The sequence below is a fragment of the Thunnus albacares genome, chromosome 4, assembly GCF_914725855.1.
Source record: "Thunnus albacares chromosome 4, fThuAlb1.1, whole genome shotgun sequence".
NCBI classification, from domain to species: domain Eukaryota; kingdom Metazoa; phylum Chordata; class Actinopteri; order Scombriformes; family Scombridae; genus Thunnus; species Thunnus albacares.
The window spans coordinates 30386733-30408665 of record NC_058109.1 but is presented as its reverse complement, the minus strand read 5'-3'; the positions used below and the strand labels follow the sequence as shown (position 1 = coordinate 30408665).

General features: G+C 41.0%; 1 protein-coding gene across 1 annotated transcript in view; it reads left to right on the top strand.

The window, feature by feature from the left end:
* Positions 1-21933, top strand: part of foxp1b (forkhead box P1b) — a 158325-nt gene that overhangs the window by 106863 nt on the left and 29529 nt on the right. The window contains exons 8-10 of the mRNA XM_044348881.1: positions 13400-13537; positions 13811-13933; positions 17327-17477. Of these exons, the coding sequence (XP_044204816.1) occupies positions 13400-13537; positions 13811-13933; positions 17327-17477 (412 nt within the window). The remainder of the gene's footprint in view (positions 1-13399; positions 13538-13810; positions 13934-17326; positions 17478-21933) is intronic.

The following is a 21933-nucleotide window of genomic DNA, read 5'->3' as shown; positions in this document are numbered from 1 at the left end:
AAGAGGAAGAGAAAGAAGAGACGGGGGGAGTGGTGGCACACTCCCAAAACACTCAACCAAATCAAAGCATTGCCAGTTTCTAATTGATTCACTTAACGACTGCTTTAAGCTTGCCAAGATTAACCAGTCTATTAAAGTTCAAATCTGCAGGTTGCTTCACACAGAGCAGGAAATAATTCACATACCCACCGACGAAAGTGTTCATAGTTTGTACCTTCTTTTAAACTGTTGTGGCTGAAGTGTATCCATACGTGAGAGAGCTTTTTTTCCCCATATATACGGATGTTGACATTGTTTAGCTGTCTTCGCCTCTTTACCTCCAGGATGTGCTGTCGCTATCAATATTTTAGGCAAATATCCTTCAGAAGAGCTTCCTTGTCAGTCTGTTAAGTGGCTCCAACAGTACAATCCTGTAATTCATCAGTCATGTGCGTGATTCTCAAAAGGAGTTCATCTCTTTGTTTTTATAAAAAGTCTCAAGGTGATGCTGTAATGAAATCTAATTTTGACGCCTGCGTCGCTTTGAGGTGATACAGTCTGTCAGGAATGATCAACACAACACCGAGACCGGTGCTCGCGTGGAACCCCAGGATCAGGCCGTCTCTTTTGCTGCTTGTTTTCCTTGTCATATTGTAAAAATGTATTATGTGTACGGTATAGATTAGAACCAGGTTTGGGATAATCCTGTCAGAATGAAGTCATCTGTCCCAATTCCACACAGCCAAGCAAGCACTGGGGGGGGGAGGGGGGGGGCTGTGTTGGGAGCTCTCTCCCAGCCAAGACGATGACTGTCGAATTGACTCCAGTCACAGCGCTGGGAGCCACTCTACCATTTTCAGGACCCTCTTTTCATTTGAGGCCTGATGTTTCCCTTCAAGCAGTGAACCCTCTCACCCTTCCACCCCACTCAGTCATCCACCTCATACACATACTTCCCTCTAAAATTTGTTGTATCTTTGTGTCATCCTCTGGCGCTCTATCTTGATGTCAAGCGTGTGTTGTTTGGAGTGATTCACACGCCCTTTTCGGAGGGGTGGAAGGATGGATGGATGCACAGTCAACCATAGAATTAATAAACACTAACAGCTATGAAAGGTGCAGTCAAGTCAGCATCAACTCACAATGCAGTTTCCTTTGGGTGTTGTCGCACACTTTTGACAGCTTTGGCGAACCTCTGATTCCATTTTCACTTTTTGTTAGGAAAAAAGAAGAGAAAAAAATTGTCTCGCTCAGACAGCATGAGAGAGATCCAGAGACAGGAGGGCCTTCAGCAACATGAGGACATAATTTGGAGTTATGTTTTATATTTGTGTTGGACATTGTATAGTAAACTGTCATAGTGAACAGCCTAGTCATCCATGTAGCTACACCCAGTCTGCAGAAAGCATCAAGTCATAGTTACATTTGTTTGCTGTTGCATTTTAGTTTTGCCTTAATGGTTGAAAGCAATTCACTTGAAAAAAGACCAAGAAGAATGATAATCTTAATATGTCACCTCCAGGAATGTTTCTGAGGAATTTTATTGGTAAGTGTTGGAAACAGGACAGGCGAACAAATATTGTTTATTAACACCACAGAAAAGGTTAGCTAAACAGTTAATCATAATGATTAGTGGTGCTGTAGGCGCACTGTGTGTCCTACATTGAGATCCTTCCTTAAAAAGCAATGACAAGCGCCACCCACTGACAAACTTGTTCGTACTCTACCAGAATCAGTGTAATTATAATAGTAAATCCATTGTATTTATGATCACATATGAAAACCGCTAAATTACAGTGTAATATAATCAAAATAAAGCTAACTTTGTAAAAACTTATTTGTGGCTTCAGATTAAGTTTTGATGCACCGGTGAAGTCACTTTATTTTTACCTCCACAACCCCCACAGAATAATTTGTTATTGCTTACTAAAACGCCGCGCACTGAGGTTCTCTGTATTAATAAAGTTTCTGACATAAATCAAAGATGAATCAATCACCAAACAAGACAAGGAAAAAAAAAATCCCCCACCTCCTTAAATCGATGTTGCTCAAACCCAAAAGTGTTCTTGTTTTGACTAAGTGAAAAACCACACGCTGAAACACAAGCTCTGTTATACTCTGGCTGGCATATCACCTCAGGAAATATTTTTGCAAATACAGAGTTCACATGTGCTGACTAAACAATATGTTCCTGAATGCTGAAATTAAAAGTAAATAACCAAACCCATATATAATAGACCAGGAGGAACATGGTGACTCAGGCGTGACTTACTGTAACTCCACTGCGCTTCGGGTGATAACCTCATTCACTCTAAATATGACTTATTCCAAGTATCAGAGGGAGTATCAGTAGGTTGCAGATGTTTAAAGGTGAGTTCACTGTCATGTCACAACAGTGGAAATATAGTTTATCAAAACACGTTATTTATTTTAACTTATCAGAATGCAGTACCAACCATAAATTTAACAAAGTGGTATTAAAATAGTGAAACAATTTTAGTGGAATTAGAAAAAAGGGTACAAAAAAATAAAACAAGCAGATGGAATAACATTAAAAAATCAAGTAAGGTAAAACATAAATAAGCAGTTAGAAATGAGCCCTGGATAAAAAATTCTAGATTACCTTTGGTTTTGTTATCCTCAACTTTAGAATAGAAATACCAAGGAACAACTCCACCTCTTCAAAAAGGTTTTTGTGTAATTTTTTAAAATGACACAGCACTCTCCCGTGTGGTGTCAGTGCATATGTGTGGGGCATCAAATAACAGTTTTTGTTTTTTTTTCTTAACTGTTCTTTAACTGCAAAATATTAAGTTTTACTGTAGCTTGTAAAACAGAATTGAGAAGTTGTGTGATTTATTTTTTTGTGATTAAATGCTTTGTCTCTCTTGACTCTGATAGGGGATACTGCTGAAATATTATAAAAATAAAAAGAAATTAAAGAAAAATTGAACATAATGGTACTTTTGTGGATGTAAAAAGTATTTTTATTGCCTTGGCGATATTATGGAGAGCAGCTGTTATTTATATAGGTCCCACACCTGCCCTGCTCACTCCCTCCATCAGTAAACAATGATTTACTTTACACACACACAGAGAAACAGACTGTGTTTGTTTTCTCATGACAATAGTCCAGGTCACCGGTGCCTTTCCAGAAAAGGAATGAGTGTAGTTTTGTATTCCCCCCCCCCCCACACACTTCTTTTCTGCTTCTCTCCTTCATTTTCTTTGGTAGCAGTAAGACATTGGTTGGCATGCCGGCACAGCTTATTCACTGGCTGTGTTAGTGTTTTGGGAAGGCTTTGTAATTGGAGCTGTGTCGTTATCTTTAGAGCGGAGCAGAGCCCAGGCCAGACCAGACATTAACTCATACTTTCACTCTAACTCAAGCAGGAAATGGGAGTATTTTATAATGTCATCCACTCTGTCATGAATACAGTTGCTCAGTACTCTCTGTAAACTATCACAGGGGACGCCGGTTCAAGGCTCAAGGATATTGATGTTTCTCTGTGCACGGGAAAAAAAAAAAAAAAAAAAAAATCTATATAGCGTGTGTATCACATCAACACATATGTGTAATTATTTTACATGGCACAGGCACAGAGGCAATGGATTAGAAAGACAGTGTGTGAGAGGAGAAGCTTGAACTGTGTGTCTGCTAAATTTATCATGAGGCCTTTGGGAGCGTTGAAATGAGAACAGTGGCCTATTACTGCTAAGAAGGTGTTTTATTGAGAATACGCCGACATACCACCCCAGGGAGAGTGCCGGGGGAGAAGAGTGTGGCCATAGCCTAAACCACTTTGTGTGTTTGTGTGTGAGTTGAGTGCACGCATGCAGTTGTGAGCACATGACTGCATGTCACTGTCTTTTTGTGTGAGCCGTCTTGAGAGTGTCAGATAGAAAATAAAAGCACCTTTTCTTCCACTTAATTATTCACTATATGTATTGGATTTGTCACTTTTGACACTTGAGGTGTCCCAGTCAATAATTTATATAGGTCAGGCCAGCTTAGCAGAGCTCATTGTTAGTTATTAGCAGATGAGAGCAGTGGCTTGTTATGCAGGCGCTCTGTTTATTTTACCAGTGTGTTTGCGGACTGGAATGCATCCCATGAACATTCCTTCATCCTTGGCCAAGGGTTTATAGCTGTTGATATGAGCTGTGTTTTAGAGCTCTGTTATGCAGCTCTGTGTTTATTGTCATGATAATTAACAAAGTGAGGTGTTAATCTTGCCTCTTGCCTTTCCTCTAATTCTTTGTTAAGTGGGTTGCACAACTTATTGAACATGATTTTATTGTTATTAGTAAAAGTAGGTCTGATTAGCAACTCATTCCATTTTCTTATGTTTAGATGTGCTATAGAGTGAAATATACTTTTAGTTCAATTTAAATTAATAATGCTAAAGGTTAGATTTTTTTCAGTTAGAATACGAAAAACATGAAAACATTGAGAGGATCCAGGTTTTTCATCCTGCCTACTATCTCTCCTGGTGAGTTCAGTAGGATCTCCAGTAGGTGGCAGGGTCCTGTTTTCCTCTCCTGTCTTTGCTCCTTACTGAGTGCACATGGGTGTTAAAGAGTGTGATGATATCATGACAGCTAATTGCTCTCATTGGGATGGAGTTGGATGGATTGCCTGGTAGCTGGTGTAATGTTAGCTATTAATGTAAGTGGTTTTAGCTTGTCTGAGGCCAAATTGTAGGATAAGTGTTTAAAAACTAGAGAAAGTTTATGCTGCAGTGGTTGATTTGATTTCAAAATACATTCAAACTTGCCTTATTGCAACTAGTTGCGTGCTATTGTGCAAGTGTACACATTAACATTAGTAGAGGAAGGCAAAACAAACTGTTCTCATAAATACATTACTTTGCTCAAAAATAAAATACATGTGGTAAACTCTCAGCTTGGGAAATTGAAAAGGGAGAAAAAATCTAAATAACTACAAAGCGTCTGAATTGTTTGTGCATTTGTTGTTTTCAGCATGTGAAATGAGTTGTGTCTTTGTTCCGACACTGTAAACAATTCCATTTAGCAGAACAATAAAGGGGCTGATAGCGGGGCCAGTTTTCTTTCTTTCCGCTGGATAGCTGTGTTTACTTATCTGTTGTTTAATTAAAGGGCCTCTTTTCTTTAGGCTCCCATTGTTTCAATAGCACGGCCGGAGTCCCGGCAGGGGTCAAAGGGTTAACAGCCGTCAACTGGGTCTTTTTTTTTTTTTTTTTTTTTTTTTTTTTTTTTAAAGAGGCCCCCACACAAAGGCACGGGTTCACCTGCAGCTCAGCCTGCGGCTCCCCATTGTGTGGCCCCATTTGAATTGATTATGTTTAGAGGGCTGGTTGTGATTGGTGGAGAAGGGCGTGGTTGATTGGATAGTTTTGTATCTTGTCAGCCAGGGAGCAACCTTGCGCGTGCAATCTGTCTGTATCCCGAGGAAGGTTGGAGACTCCACAGCACAGCGGCGCTTGTTCTCAGCCTCCCTGCCTGCCAGCCTGTGTGCCTCTACCTCTCCCTACCTCCTCTCTCTCTCTCTCACACACTCACTCTCCCCCTCTCTCTCTCTCTCTCTCTCTCTCTCTCTCTCTCTCTCTCTTCCCCTCGCTGCTCTGCTCTCCGCTCTGCTTCACTCCACACCGCGTGGCCCGGCACTCTGTTTACCCTGCCAGCTAAATGGAGTTTGTCAGGTTTGTCAATATGATTGATTTCTGTGATTTTGCCAGCTTTCTTGTGTAAAAAACTTGACAATGTAATTTGACCAGGGAAAAAGAGAAAAGAAGGCTTATTGTCTGTCTATCGTTGATGTTCTATCATTGTAATTGGTTAATTTTGTCATGCAGTGTGTATGAGGGGAGAAGTGATCCAGGGTTTACTTTGCCGTTGAGACACTGATAGTTTACAGGCTTGTCTTGATAGGAGAAACACAGAAAGCAGGTGTCATGTGTAGTAAATTATCTGTATCATGTATGTTATGTTTTGCATTTCAAAACAAGAGTGTATGGATTAGTGCTTCTGTTTATCTGTGTATTGTGCTGTTGGCGGTCGTCAGAAATTGAGCATTTTACTTTTAGTCTAGCCAACAGTTTCTTTTGCTTTGCTTGTTTGTCAGTTACAGATATCTAAGCATTCGCCGTATGTTTTTGACTGCCATTTTATTGTTTGCTTAGTTTTGTTTACTTTGCTGATAGTGAGCTAACTAGTTAAGCAGGATATGTACAGTACTGCATGTTGTTTGAATTATGGAAAGTTCTAGGAAAAACAGAGGACAGGTTTGCTCTCTCTTTTTACATTGCTGTTTTTCTCAGAAAATCATTCTCATTGCTTTATTGTTTATAATATTTACACGGTAAGGCATTTAAAATCTGCAGGAAGGCTTTTGTTTTTGTCACACATGGGGTTTTTCTGGTTGTGTATTTTGTGATGGTTTGTTCTTCTGTGTTAATGAGTGTTGGTCAGACTCTGCTTGCTCTCAGGCTATGGCCTGGACTAATCCTCACTCTCCTCATCATGTCACAGTGAATTAAGATAGAGGCTGGCACAGCTCTATATTTGACACCGTCACCACAAACCACGTTGGAGACATGCTGTCACTCCAAATGTCATCGCTCGTATCTTCCTGAAAAGTTTGAGTGTGTGAATGTTTGTACTTGCCCGTGTGTTTGTGTCATTACTTAAAACAAAGGGATTGCACAGTACATTTAGGAGGGAAAGTTGTGGTCATTTTCTTCCATTTTTCTGCTGTCAAGTTTGAGTCCTACTTGACAGCTTTGAGGTTTTAAACAGAAGACAGCTATTGATTTTCTGTTGTTTTAACAACCTCAAGAATTTTTACTACAATAATTTTAAATAATACACTCATGCAACTATTGAAAGGGCTCTCATGTGCGATACTTTTTTTTTTTGTTTTAATTTTTGTCTGTTTGTGCTCTAAACTTTTCTGGGTGCAATGTTTCAGCACCTTGCATCAGTGCTAAAAAAGTGGGTGAGTTAAAGAAAGGAGAGATGGAGGAGAACAGTGGTGGAGAATATCAGATAGTTGAGGAGGTGGAGAGCGAAGCCTAAACAGGGCAGTGTGCACCGTAATGCCGTGCAGCTGTGCCGAGACTCGCAGTTTGGGAGAGCTGGAGTGCGAGCTGATTGGGTTGACAGTTTGTAATCAAAGTTGATTTATTGTTCATTAGTAGTGCATTAGCCCTTTCAGGCAGGGGCGTTATTTGTGCAGTGGCCTGTCAAGGCGAGGGGCTGCCAGCACCTGTCATTTCTAAACCATGACATAGGCAACCAGATATTAGCTGTGTACCCGGAGAGGGGGGCACAGGGGGTAGCCGCCAGAGCCCCACGGCTCGCTGGGATATCCTTTACAGGGACGGTCTTTGCTTTGTACTGGAGCAAGCAGGCAAGACAGAGAGGAGAGACGGGGGAATAGTTTAACAGTGATATAGTGAGCCACCAGCTGCTCTCTGCTGTTATTCCCCGGCTTTCCTGACTAAAACATGTTTTTACTTGAAAAAGACTTTCATTCATTTTGTTTAAGGGTCATTACTGCTCAGAGTATGTGCGTCTCTGTTTCAGATAGGAAGATTAACTCTACACTTGAGATGCCATGTGTTTCAAAGGGTTGAGATGGTAGGATAATGATGAGATTACATGGTGTGGAGTGTTTTATGGCAGAAGGTCTTTTTCACCGCTCTGTCACGACCTATATATTTTAAAACAATAAGGGATGTGAGTCTATTGACATGTTGCACCTGGAAAATAAGGGTGGATCATTAGAGTTGTGTGTCGACAAGTGTAACTTCTCCTGATTTTTAGTTAATGCTGTAAACCCACTGCTGACACTTCATATATTTTTACATATAATTTTATTAATTGGCTGTATAGTTTATATGACTCACATAAGAAAACAACATTAAGAGTGTCAAGAAGCAACACAATTTGTGGCCCTCTTGTCTGCCGTCATGGAAACAAGGATTAGCTTTGCGTTGCTGGTGTGCAGAGAATAGAAACAATCTACACAAGGATGTGTCAGCCATTGTCTTTTGACTACAGTTTCATTTGAAAGGGATTTTAGAGGCTGTGATCTTAATTAAATCTCAACTGACTCAAATAATGCGTCTGAAGACGTGCATCATTGCATAACCGTGTAGAGCTGGTTAACCATAGATCACGGATGTGCGTTTTACACCGACAGTGATCGTTAAGACGCAGCCGAGAAAGGTGAAAACTGTGAAGAGTGGTGTGTAGGATAGTAATTGTCACCTTGAATTTGTAAGCCAGGTTTTAGATCTCGAATGCTTTGTGGTTGTGAAATATGAACTTGGAGGTGTGGCTTGAAAGGTCAGAAAGACTGACAGGACATTGAGTCACGCGTCAAAATGTAAAGTAGCACTCAGGTTTTTTTTTTGTGAACCAGAATGGTTTTTTTTGGAAATGTTTGGAAATGCTCACTTCTAAATAACTAAAGATATAACTGCATCAATGTTTTACTTTATTTTTTCCATTATATTATTATTATTATATTTATTTTATATTATAGAGCAGGCTATTTGTCTTTTGTCTGTAGGTTAAAATCCAAGCTACTTCTGTGAAATATATAATAATGAATTATCAGAGAAAGAGGAATACTACACTTATAGTGTCTGCCCATTCTCAGAGATGCTAGTTGCATGTATGTGCGTGTATGTGCGTGTGTGTGTGTGTGTGTGTGTGTGAGTGTGTGTGTGTTAGTGGGGGGTGCCCTGTGTGCTCTCCCCTCAGCAGTGGTCACCTGCAGTGGTGGGAAACAGCGTCCAGCATGCAGCTCAGCTGTTATTGGTGGGGTGAGAGCTCGCTCACTTCGCCGTGCAGTTTGTTTGTTTAAACCCAACACTGGGACCAGCTCCGCCGAAAACCTGTTTGTTTGTAGTCGAAAAGTTAATTAAAATGCAATCTTAACTTTTGTTTTTACAGTTGCTGCAAATAATGTCAGTCCCGACACCCCCCTCACACCCCCACACCCACTACAGAATATATAGTGTATAGCAAATGGAAAGAAAATGTGGCTGTGATTACCTTGTTTATCTGAGCTGTAAACATTTTTAAAACAGCTTGATTGTGCATGACGAGGAAGGAATTATTGAGGTCTTAACACATGAAGGCATGGGTTGTTCTGTCCTCTGCTTTTTAAATTTTATAGGCTTTCTGAAGAAAATACTAAGAACCAAAATGTTATGTTTTGTAATTTATATTTCCATATATAATCATTATGATTATTATTATCATGATTATTGTTAATTATTATTATTAATTATTATTATTATTAATATTAATATTATTATTACAATTTTTATTAGGAGATAATGGAATCTTGTGAATACACTGGATCTGTTTTTTTTTTTTTTTTTTTGGGGGGGGGGAGGGAAATAAAGGCTCTCCACCTCAGAGATTTCAATCAACCTGAATGGGTGATATGGAATTAGTCTTTCCAGTCTTGTCGACGACTAATTATGTTCACATATCACTTAAGTACAATAGCTCCCGTGAAATCCTCATTTTGAAGGCATTTTCATGCAGGAGATCACAGTCAGGAAGGGAACTCGTTTCCTTGCGTCACTGCAGGCCAAGGTAAAACAACTGCATCAAACGGACTGGACTCAGTGATTTCTCTAGGGCTTGTTATTTCTTTTTTACTTCTCCATTCCATTTGATGCTCCTACAAAACAAGATGACCCCAGGGAGCACAAATGAAAATTTGATAATTCTCCTCTTCTTTTCCCCTCCTTTTTATTTTCAGTGAAGCTGCACCTTCGCGGCCAGTGAAATGTCTGTGCTGGTCTCACTGACATTCACCTCCTTGTCCCTCATTTCTGTTCCTCTTAATTGCCTCGGTGCGGGGAAAGGGGCTATCTTACAGCCTCTTTCACCGCTACTTCTTTTCACCAAGCTTGGACCTCTGACTTGTGATACAAGGGGGTGCTCGGGGAGCGTCTTCATTAACTCTGAATCAGTGACTCTCTAACATTTTCAGATGTGCGGTTTGTGTTCCCTCATTACATTATCATATTTTGCGTATTTTCCCTTGAGTAGTGATGCACAAAGAGAAGTTACAGTGTAGTAGGTGCCCTTTAATGATAAGCGTAGGTGTGTGTGTGTGTGTGTGTGTGTGTGTGTGTGTGTGTGTGTGTGTGTGTGTGTGTGTGTGTGTGTGTATATGTGTGTGTAGTGATGCATGGTCACGGAGAATTATGATATGAATAAAATTAACAATCACTGTCTTTGACATAAAGGGATATTTTGACAGTGCTTGTTAATGTTTTAAATTGACAAAACATTTTTAATTTTTAAATTAAACATTTTTAATTTTATTTTTAGATGTTTTGTCATTTGCCACATATGTTTTTATATTGACTGTACAGTGCAAGTACACTTCCCTGCTCTTTATGGTAAACATGGTTTTGCTCCTCTTATACAGTGGATTATGGGCTGCACATGTGCATGTGTGTGCTTGTGACAGTTAACATGCCACAGTTTAGATTTGTGTGTGTGTGTGTGTGTATGTGTGTGTTTGGTCAGCAGGCCTGTGCTGGTACAGTATATTGCCTCCAGTCACTCTGCAGCTGTGTGAGAATGTTCCAGGTTTGAATGTTTATGTATGGGAGGCACCTGGAGAGCACCACATCTTCGTGAAATTCATAAACGTCAGCTATTTCTGGCATCCTCAGAATGTCCTCTTTTTTACACCCTCATATTGGTAGAGTAGATTAGAGCTGGGCTCAGTGGATCCCTCCAGTTATTAGCCCAGTATGAGTCTCCTTTTAGACTATCTTTAGATGGTGATATATTTTTGTGGATCATCTGGAGTCATGATGTTATCCAAGAGATAAGAGAGTGCACCATATGGGGGTGCTCTAAATGGCGACTGGCGTCCTGTGTTTGCGTTAAATGGGCATGATACAGCGGCCAGGGCAATATTTTTCAGTTAAAGTGCTCCCTCCCGCCCTCCCTCTCAATAGGACCCAGTCTTAGGCAGATTTTCACTCCTTCAGCACAGGATTAAATGGTAGTAGTTACATTGATCAATAGGTTAAGAAGCATACAATCCCTCTTGCTGCTAATGACCTCAGTAGTAATGGGTAATAAAATGGGGGTCTGTAATAGCCTCTTGCTGGGGCTGTGCACAGAGGAAGCTGCTCTAGCTGTAGTTACTGTGAGACACTCCTGACAAGGCGAAGTGTGAAACCATGATGAGATATACACCTAAGGTGTAAAGAATTAAGACAGTTAAATGGAAGGAAATTTCGGTGTAGTTTGTAATGAAATTGGCAGCTATTGAGAGCTGGTTAAGTGTGTAAAATCTCTGTGTTAATTTAGAGTTTGTTCTCCCTTTCTTAACATCAGACTCTATATAATGTGGCATGACAAAATGATAATACATTTGAAAATAAGACTAAATTTACAGCTTTGACACGGTAGTAAAAAATAGAGCATGACAAGTATGGAGTAGATTTTTAATGCATGTAGTTAAAGTAAAGCTTCAAAAAAAGGAGGCATTATTATTTATCCTTGGTGTGCTCGGGGGGGTAAATGTCATGTTTAGACGGGAACTATAAAACACATCACGTATGGCGCTTGCATGTCAGCAAGACAGGGCTGCTTGGCTGACCTTCAAAATAGTTCATCAAAATTAGCGATGCCCAGAAAAAAGGACTTCAGTGGATAATGACTGTGAAATTAGGAAATGGGAGGCCGGGGCTATGCAAATGACAGGACAAGTCATGTGCAAAAGTCAAGATGAACTGCATATTAAGACATAATACAGGGGGGAATTAATATTGCATTTTCCTCCTCGCGCCCCTACGCCTGGCGCTGGAAATGAGAAATGTGAAGTGTGTGTTAGTCCTGGGTGGGGCTGAACCTCCTTCATTCTCCTGGGGCTGGAAGAACGCAGCACAGTGTAGTCTGGCACTGCTCAATAAAGTTAACGGAGAGCATCAAAGCTGGTCCGTCCTATTTGACATCACTGCCCTTTCCTCTGCATTTTCAGTACAAGCTGTTCATTACGGCACCGCTTTGTTTTTGTTTTATGCCACAATGGGGAGAATGAATAAGGTGATATGCATGCAGGGTGTGTGTCAAGAAAAGCCCCTTAGTTTTAAACAGCTAAATCACATTCAGAAGTACATGAAAAATTCAAAGGGGTGTCATTATCTATAAGGTGGTCACACAATTTGGGTAACCTTGGTGAAGACAGACTGTCACCCGTTATGTCTGCTCTATCAGCTGCTGACATCAGCCTGAGCAACACCACACATTGTAACACACACTCATGCACACACACACACACCAAATGTATATCTGCATGTACACAAAAGAACGATCGCCAAAACATGTTAACAATTGCAAAGGCGCAGCTCTATCAAGTACATCTTAGTTGCTGTTTGTCATCCAGATGTCAAGGAAAGGAGCTTTTAATGGTATTGCACATCATAGCAGTGAGTGGCAGCATCCAGACACACTCCGAGTCCCCTACGCCGCCGGAGCAATTAAGGCACCCTGACAACTGTGGGGGCTCTTTCAGTGTCACAACAAATCACTTGTTTTGAGGAGTCATGCACTCACACCTTTCTACTGGGAGTTAGTTAGAGGCCTGTGTGTTCTTCACCGTGGCTCCTCCTCCAGGCACTCTATATCTTCACAATAATAGATCGCTGTTGACAGCGTCTCTAATGAAATGTTCTCACATGACATGTCGTGCGTGTACGATGAGCGAACCGCAGCATTTTTGAGGCAATCTTTCACGTCCTCAGGTATGGCATATTTGCCATGTTGTATAAACGGCGAGCTCTGAGAGGCATCACAGCAGATGCAGATCATACCCAGTGGTGTTGAGGGCTTTGTCTGTGAGAGGGGATGTTGTTGCTGAAGGTCGGGGAATGGAGGTTGGGGTGGATATGGCTGCCCGTTTACTCCACAGGCATGATCCATGCCTTTAGCCCTCTTCAATCTGGTGTGGTGTCATGATGGTTAGAGGGGTCGGGAGGCAAACAGTGTGTGTGCATTCTGATTGTAACACATCGAGATGACTCCCAGTCAAAAGCAACGGGCCAGACCAAGCTGGGGTTTTTTTTCATTTATTTATTTATGTATTTTGTAATTGTTTTAAGTATTTTGGGGGGCAATATTTATTCCTTCCAGGTTATAAGCCTTCACTTTTTTCTATATTAGACCACAGCATGGGTGGATAAAATGGCATTTTGCCCATTGCATGCTGAGATAGGCTCTAGCCCACCTATGGCTGTGAAGAGGAGTAAGCAGATATAGAAAATGGATTGATAAATGGATTGGTAGTCATGTGTACTGGTTCCTGCATTTATTCTGTACTAAGCTAGTGGACTGCTGGACAATGTTTTTGACAACTATGTGTTTGTTTTGTTTGCTTGTGCAGGTTCCAGTGTCAGTGGCTATGATGACACCCCAAGTGATAACTCCACAGCAGATGCAGCAGATCCTTCAGCAGCAAGTCCTGAGCCCTCAGCAGCTCCAGGTTCTTCTCCAGCAGCAGCAGGCCCTCATGTTGCAACAGGTAATGTACAACTGACGTTCATGTCATGAATCGTTTTGTCAGACAAGGCATCACGTTTCAAATGGTGGATGTCTCATTTTGGAGAGAGAATCTTCTTATGTATAGACAGCGATTCACAAAGATAAAAATTCACTTTGAACTGCTATCCTCTCTTTTTCTAAGCCTCAAAGACAACATTCCTCAAAGTATTGAAGATTCTCACAAAACCCACTGCTGAGTTTATATGACTGACAGACTCAGATCTCACATGTCGCCTTCCTGTCTCTTCTGTAGCAGCAACTCCAAGAGTTCTACAAGAAGCAGCAGGAACAGCTCCACCTCCAGCTCCTACAGCAGCAGCAGCAGCAGCAGCAGCAGCAACAGCAGCAGCATGCAGGCAGCAAGCAGAGTAAAGAGGTAGGCTGACATCACTCCAACTGCCTGCCATTACCAAACCCGTTGGCCAGACAGAGCATGGAAGGCATGTGTGCTCCCTCCCTCAACCCCATCTGCTTCCAGACTGTGGTTAAAGCCGAGAGGAGAGGGGGAGAATCAAGTGCACTCATGCTTCTGATTAGCATGTCAGACTTGCTGGATAAATGGTAACAACTGACTGATACTGTGCTAAGAATTCAGTGTGTCTTTTTCTACAACTGCCTCCACATTTATATATATATGGTATTTTGTCTGAGCCCGAGCCTTAGTCCATTGTTTTAGATTTTTTTTTTTTTTCAAATAAACAAGTGTCCTATGCAACAAAGAGATGACCGTTCCTGTGAGCCTCATGTAGGACATAATGAAAGGCAGAAGGGAGAAAGGCAGGAACACGGTGCATATAAATCTGAGAGGCTTTTCTCGGTAATTAACATGGAAATGGCAGAGGAAGAGAAGGCATGTAATTGTGAGATATCAGTGCAGAGAGCGCTCCCAGCTTTGTTGCCTGTGTTGAGTTTTTTTTTTTTTTTCCCCCCATCTTTCTCGCTCCCTCTCCTTCGCTCCCTCCAGTACAGCAGGGCATGCTCGTAGGCAGCAGCTTAATGTGTGTTAATGACTGGCGGATACAGGCATCACTGTGGACAAAGCAAATTATTATTGTGCGGTCAGAAGAAGTTCAAAGACGATCTGGGAATTTTTGCTCTTGTCCCCATTGAGTTCCGTGTTTGGAGACGAGGGGAAGCATAGAAAATTAAGTCCAATGTTAAAAGCAGACACACACACATCCACGCATGCTCACACTCACACACGTCCATGTGCTGTCGAAGCTCCCAACTTCAAAGTCGTAGCTCCCTAATTAATGAACTGCGGGCTTCAGTTTGGACAAGTTGTGGCGTGATGCTCCCATAAATCAACATGACAGCAGAGCTCCTCGGCCTCAGATAGGGCCTGTCACCAAGTCGCATCTGATGTAAACACTAGAGGAGCAAGGGAGAAAAGAGGGAGGGTGAGGGGGAGGCAAGGAGGTGCAATTGATCAGTTGAATGGAGTATGAGAATAAAAGAAAAAACAACTTTTGAAGCATATTATGTATGATCACAGGAAATAGATGCAGCCTCGAGAGGTTCTCCCCCTCTGCCGATGTTTTCTTTCTCTCCCCATCGCTCTCTCTTTTTTCAGTCGCATTTCTAGCAGCCATCAAAAGACAGAATAAGAATTACGCAGTGACTCCCCTGTGGCTGCCAGACAATAACCCCCTGTTGTTGCTTTGTGCCTCTTTTATTTTAAAGACATCAAAATTTAGTTTTTCAAAGATCTTTAACTTTATATTTGAAGCTTGACAATAAAGGCCTGCCAGTGCCACTCTTTATCATTTGTCAGGGACTGTATTTTTCTCTCCCTCGTGCCACTTCTTGTTAACCTCTTATTTGGTCTATTGGGTCTGGGGTTTTTAATGTGTCTGCATGCTGGGAGCGCACAGGAGCTCTTGTCAGCTGATGAGACCAGAAGAAAAAAAATGTGATGTGGAGAGAGTTAAATTCATTTGCAATACTTGATTTTTCTTTCTTCCTTTTTTTTTTTCTGAAAAGCCACCCTCTATTTATTTAGCATTTTGATGAAAGACATTGTTCCTTGTGAACTTCCACCCCCGTAGCACTATTATCTTTGTCTCAGACTGTCAGGGAGGAACTGGAGAAAAGAGAACCACTGAAGACATGAGAAACTTCACTCACACTGATGGAGTAAAAAAAGAACCAACCACCTTTCATAAATAGGACAGATCAGAGAAGATCACAGGCCACCTGCATCCCAAAATTCTATGAAACCTCTGTGAGATTTCTATCATGTCTCTCACTTCTCTATCTGTTTCTCTTCTCTCATTTTGGGTTAGATCACATGTGAGCCTTTGAATGAATGTGGTTACTCTTCAATTATGAACCTCCACTACCACTGTCAAAGCGCCTTATTCCCCTGATTGATCCAATGAGACGACCCTGCTCGTTGTAGTAGACCAGTGCTGCCCAGAGCTTGATATTTAGTGAGCCAGTGCTGGAGCAGCAAGCAGGGTGTGGGGCAGAGGGAGGAGGAGGAAGGGAAAGGAAGGCCACTAGACCCTTTTGACAAGCTGAGCGGGGTGGGCGGGGGGGACCCATTTTATCTGGCTGTTTCAGTGGTTTCAGAGCCGCCAGCGAGTGACCTGACAGCCGCGTTGCACCAAGACCTTTTTTGTATGCACTCAATTGTGAGAAGTAAACAAAGTGGTGTATCCTGTGTTTGGTAACAGGGTGCGGTGCACAGCTTGGCAGCCTCAGCACTGCTTTTAGTGCCCCCTCCTCTCCTCCCACTTGACAACTGGCCTTGTATACTCATAAACAGGCCTAGTATCCTGTACAGTCTCAGGCATGCTTATTTTATCTTTATCTATTAGATTACACGTAAGGTGTCTTAATACATCTTGTTTGTTGAAATTTTGGCGAGTTGACTGAGAGTTTGTTGAAAGCAGGGATTGATGAAAGGGTTAAAAGTCATCTCTCTCCTCTGTGCCCCTGTTATCTAAATAGCATCTCCCATTTGTTTTGACTCATAGGAGATTGGGGATATTAGATAATTTCCTTCTATTTATTATTCTGACTTTGTCTGTCTTTTTCTCCTTTCCATTTTCTTCTGTTCTCTCATATCACACGTTTCACTTACCATAGCCAAAATTTTCACTGCTAACCCCAAAATCAGTAAAGACACACCAACATTTCATTAAAATGTCCTTGATGAAACAGCCGTAGCACAGTTAGATCAACAAAACAGCTATCTCTCCATCGGTCCGCAGTATGTGATTGAACACAGCTTGCTGTGCTGGTTGGGGGAAGAGTGTATCCCTGAGCCCAGCGCCATGCCTGGGAGAGTTGTGAGAGTTGCAAGGGTGGTTATTAAGCACTTTGATTTAGTCACACGTTGTTTGCTGAATTATGAATGGCTGTAATTAAATTCCTGTGGCTCTTATTATGAATGATTAACTATGTTGTTTCATTGTTTGTCATTTGCCTCCCAACTCCTCGTTAATTAAGAGAGAGAGAGAGAGATGTATACGCTACCTGTCTTAAGTGGGCTCAGACAAACCCACACTAAAGGCAAAATGTATGAAATTTACACTTTGCTATTGTGTGTGTTAGAACACACAAAATCTATTAACCTTGTTTTTTATGAATTAATTTAAAATGTTTTTCCTCAATGGCACACATGAACCCAGTAATGTATAAACCTGAAATCCAGCTTTACATGTTTGCACTGGCTGTTATGCTTCAACTATATATACGTATGTTTACTGATGGTGTGCCTCTTCATATTTTTGTGTGTGTATGTGTGTGTGTGCTCCACCAGCAGCAGGTGTCAGCACAGCAGTTGGCCTTCCAGCAGCAGCTCCTGCAGGTCCAGCAGGTCCAGCAGCAGCATCTGCTCAACCTCCAGAGGCAAGGGCTGCTCACCATCCAGCCTGGACAGACGGGCCTGCCGCTGCACTCCCTCACTCAGGGTCAGTACTTAATATCATCACACTGTACTGTATTACTAGCCTGCAGCTCTTTATCAAATCTCCTGTCTGTCAGTCCTTAACTGCGGGAGCATTTTGAGGTAACAAAACACTGCAGCAATACAATGTCTGGGAATGGTTCTACACCTCTTTTCACATCCAACAACAACCACAAAGTATATGCAAGTGCAAAAGTTTGGCTCGCTATTGAGTGGATATTAAAGTTGCAATATATGACATTCAGCCCCACTAGATGTCAATGTCAAACAACTATTTGCTATGTAAAGATATAGTGGAGTAATGGCAACCTGAGCAGAGAATTAAGTCACATTACCTCTGTGTGTGTTGTAATCACACACTATAAAAAATAATGGACGTAGCCAACGTGATGTCACCCACTGGTTTGTGGACTCCTGTTTTGAAGTCTCGAGTTTGCCATCTTGGATTTTAGGAGCCAGAAGTGACCATATTTGGTCAAGAGGGTGGAGCTGACTCTAGTGCTAGCTGCTCGCTTGGTTAGCATGGTGCTTTACAGTCTATGGTTAACTGTGATAATTCTAATGCTAATTTTCGCTTGTGAAAAACAGGTGTGAAACCATTAAAATAAAATGCGCTTAGTTGAAAAAACTGAACATCTCCTTGGCAGGTCTTTTAGTACAACCAAACACTGAGCAAGACTTTTTTAGACAGCCAAACTGTTACAGTTAACTTTCATGAACTGAAAACATTCTGAAATAGCAACGACTACGCCTGTACTCTGTGAATCGGGGGTTATGCTATGGTTGCGTTACCTAACCAAGGTAGTTGTCGTGGTAGTGACCTGCCCGTGACAGCACCCACCTGTGACTCAAAGCGGCCACGCCCTTAATTATGCATAACTTAAAGCCTTAATAAATTTAAATTAGCTACAGAGGCCAAAACTGTTTTTTGTACCAGGCTGTAAACATTTATTTCTGCTGTAAAGTTGGGCATTTTAACATGGTGGTCAATGGGGATTGTCTCCCTTTTGGAGCCAGCCTCAAGTGGCCATTCGATGAACTGCAGTTTTGGGCACATCCACGTTGGCTTCATCTTTCAGTCCTGGACGGTGCTGCTTGGTTGTAATCTGAACCTCTCTGTTCCTTATTTTGACAGTCGATCCGGCCGCACGTGCATGTTAATGCGTGTGAGTGTGCATATTAATGTGTGTGAGTTCCTCCATGTCCTCAGACGTCTGTTTTCAACATGGTGTCCTGGTCACAAGCTTTCTCATATTAGAGCTAAACAGTACACTAAAATATGTTTCTGAAAACATTTAAGGTGAGAAACAGGCAATGCAGTAACATAATCCATATCCATATTTCATCAGCACTGCCTAGTTTGACAGTTTGATCTGAGTTTCGTGAGCTGTCAATTCAGGGGCCACTTCCTTTTTCTTTTTTTTCCCCAACTTCACTGAGTAAACGGTGCAGATATTTGTTTTGGTCTGAGATGCTGGTGCTATAGTGCAACATCAAGTGGGGCTGAATGTCGTATAAGTTGATGATCCTGGCCTTGGTTTTTTTGTTTTGTTTTGTTGGGGTTTTTTTTTTGTTTTTTTTTCCCAATTTGTTTTTCCAAAAGCCTTTCATCATGGGAATGGGAACATTTTTATTCAGATGGACCTATTTATACTGATCTTGGCACAAATTATGGGCAGCTTCACTGTAAAAATATTTGTTTGATGGGCTTCTAAAATGTAAACTTGGTATGATGCTGCATTTTTGAATTTTCAGAAATGTTTAGATACTAGTTTTCCCTTAAATCTATTTTAACACTTCTGCTGGTGTGTGTGTGTATATATATATATATATATATATATATATATATATATATATATATATATTCAGAGTGCTTTGATCTGCTACTGTTGTTGCCCTGCTATAATACCTGTACAAATTTGCTTAGTCAAAGTGAACAATGTACCACTTAAGTCTGTAACCACATACTGTGCGTGGTTTCATTGACTCTGGACACACCTACTGTAAATCCTCACTCAACAGCTGTCTAATTTTATAAATGGTATCTCATACCTCTTGTTCAGGACATTGTACTTTTTACTGCACCATTGCAGTTTGTTTCATGTTTGGTACACTTTGTTTATTACCATCCCAGACTTCAGAGGTAAAATCCCTCTGTTTGGAAGTGAAGACAAGGGTTAGATGTGCATGCTTTGTCCTTCAACTCTCTGTCCTCTGTCTGTGATTGGCATGCTGGTGGCAGTCTCCTTCAGCCTGGAGGAAGACTGGATCTATTGTTCGTAAACTGCCAGTGAACTTGTCATTGTGAAACCGCCTGTTACTTGATACGGAGTCAATACTTGTTTGGCCAGGAAGTTTATTTCTTTATTTATTCTTTAATATTTTGTTAAGGAGTGGTCCCCTTGTGACAAAGACGCCGTCATAAGGGTTTTAGAACATGACATTGACTATTCATTCCCTGCTAAGACAAACAGTTTTGAAATAACAAGATAAGGGCGATAAAAACGGGAGGGTTTGGGGGGTGCTTAGGTAATAGGCAAACACAAACATGGTTTGTACAGTGGTGTTATTGTTTGGACTGGGTATGGAATCACTCATCCGCTCGCAGACGATTGCCATGGGCACAGGCGTGGAGTGCTGCTGTGTTGTGAGTGTGCTTTGCTGAATTGCTGTGTCAGATGTCTGGCAAACACACACACACACCCCTTGAGTAAAGCATTATACGGGTGATATGGCTATGTACTGTACTTTTGATGGATTTCACAACAGTCACAGAACATCCTGTTTATACTGTGTCATCATTAAATACTGAACCGCCAAGGCATTTCACCTCATCTATAGAGTAGTGTGTGTGTAGTTGTGTGCTGAATTTATATTCCTTATACCTTTTCAGTTTTTTAACAATTAATACAATTAATCATATTAAAATAGTGATTTCAGTTTACACATCTATGCATTCTCATTCTTAAATGATTAGTTTTGCAGTATGTGCATTAGTAGGGATATCTCATGAATAAAATCAGGCCCTTTTAATTTCTCCCTGAGATGCATCAATAAATGACAAGATTCAGCCACACAAACATAAATAATTGGAGCCTTATACAGTGCAGTACCGTACTAAACACAGTATCATAGACATGGAAATATTTTATTTCACATATTATTTCTCAAAGAATCCTGAAATACAATCTTACTTTCAATCCTGAGTGAGAATATTATGATTCTCTTTTTATAATAATTTTTCAGCCATACCACTGTATTTAAATAGAGCATACTGTAAACTGAGGGGGTAATTTCTCTTGGGTTTTGTTTGCATAAACAGTAAGATGAGGAACTGAATCTCTTCACGTACAGTTACTGGGTTTCAGTTTGTTACAACCAGTCAAACCTGGTTAGTTTGCCCTCGCAATCTATTGATGTTTAACTCTGTGCCTCCGACAGCTGTTACAACACTTAGACTAGTGCTTCAGGCCCCCAGTTTGTCTTCCTATTCTACACATTTTCTGCTTGACTGTTTGAAGTTATTGATGACCTTTCTGTTTTCCACATCACTAAACTCTTTCATGCATCAGCGGGCCAGGCCTATGGTGCTCAGATCTAATCTACAATATTCAGCTAGCAGTTAGCACTGCATCGGAAGTGATGAGTTGATCTGCTCTATTTGGGTCCTCGTGATTATGGATTCAAACTTGGGGGCAGTAAATTGGCATGACTTCTTAATGGATGATTTTTATTTCTTTCATTTCAAAATATAGATATCAGTGTTATTTTAAAAGGCCACTGTTATCACATGAAATCCACTATATCCTTTATTCTTGTGCTGAAACAATGTAAAGGTTTTCAAATAATAGGTCACTGTAACAGAGTAATTAAAGAAAAGTAAGTGCAATCTGCAGTTTTGTCTTGGGTACTATAATGTAGTTTACAACTCATTTTTGTATCTGTCCCCTGTTTAGTTACATTGTCGGCTGAGACAGATTACAGTCATTTTTCTGCCAAAACGATGGACTGAAGGAATGCATTTGAAATTAGCTTTTCAAAAAATATGATAGCACTAATTAAGTATAAACTTGTAGATAACAGTTTTGAGTGAAAAACAATTGCTCATTTTATCTGGAGTATAATTTGTTTCTCTTGTCGTAAATTCTTTTGACATTAATGTTCAAAGTCTTGGAAGCGGCCAGACGGTATCTGTTATGAATTACAACAATGTGTTTGGGAGGATATAACTCTCATAAATATAAATTTGATCCAACCACCTCCTTCCCCCCTCCTCACAAAAAGCCTGTCCTCTTGACCTGATGAGTGAGTCAGTGGCTGTTCAGGCTCACGTCGAGGTGTTTGTGTGTGTGCGTGCCAGTGTGTGTGTGTGTTTGTGTGTGTGTGTGTGTGTGTGTCACAGAGGTGGACAGTGTGTGCACATCCTGGCTAAAATGGCCCTACACCCTTTCAGGTTGCTC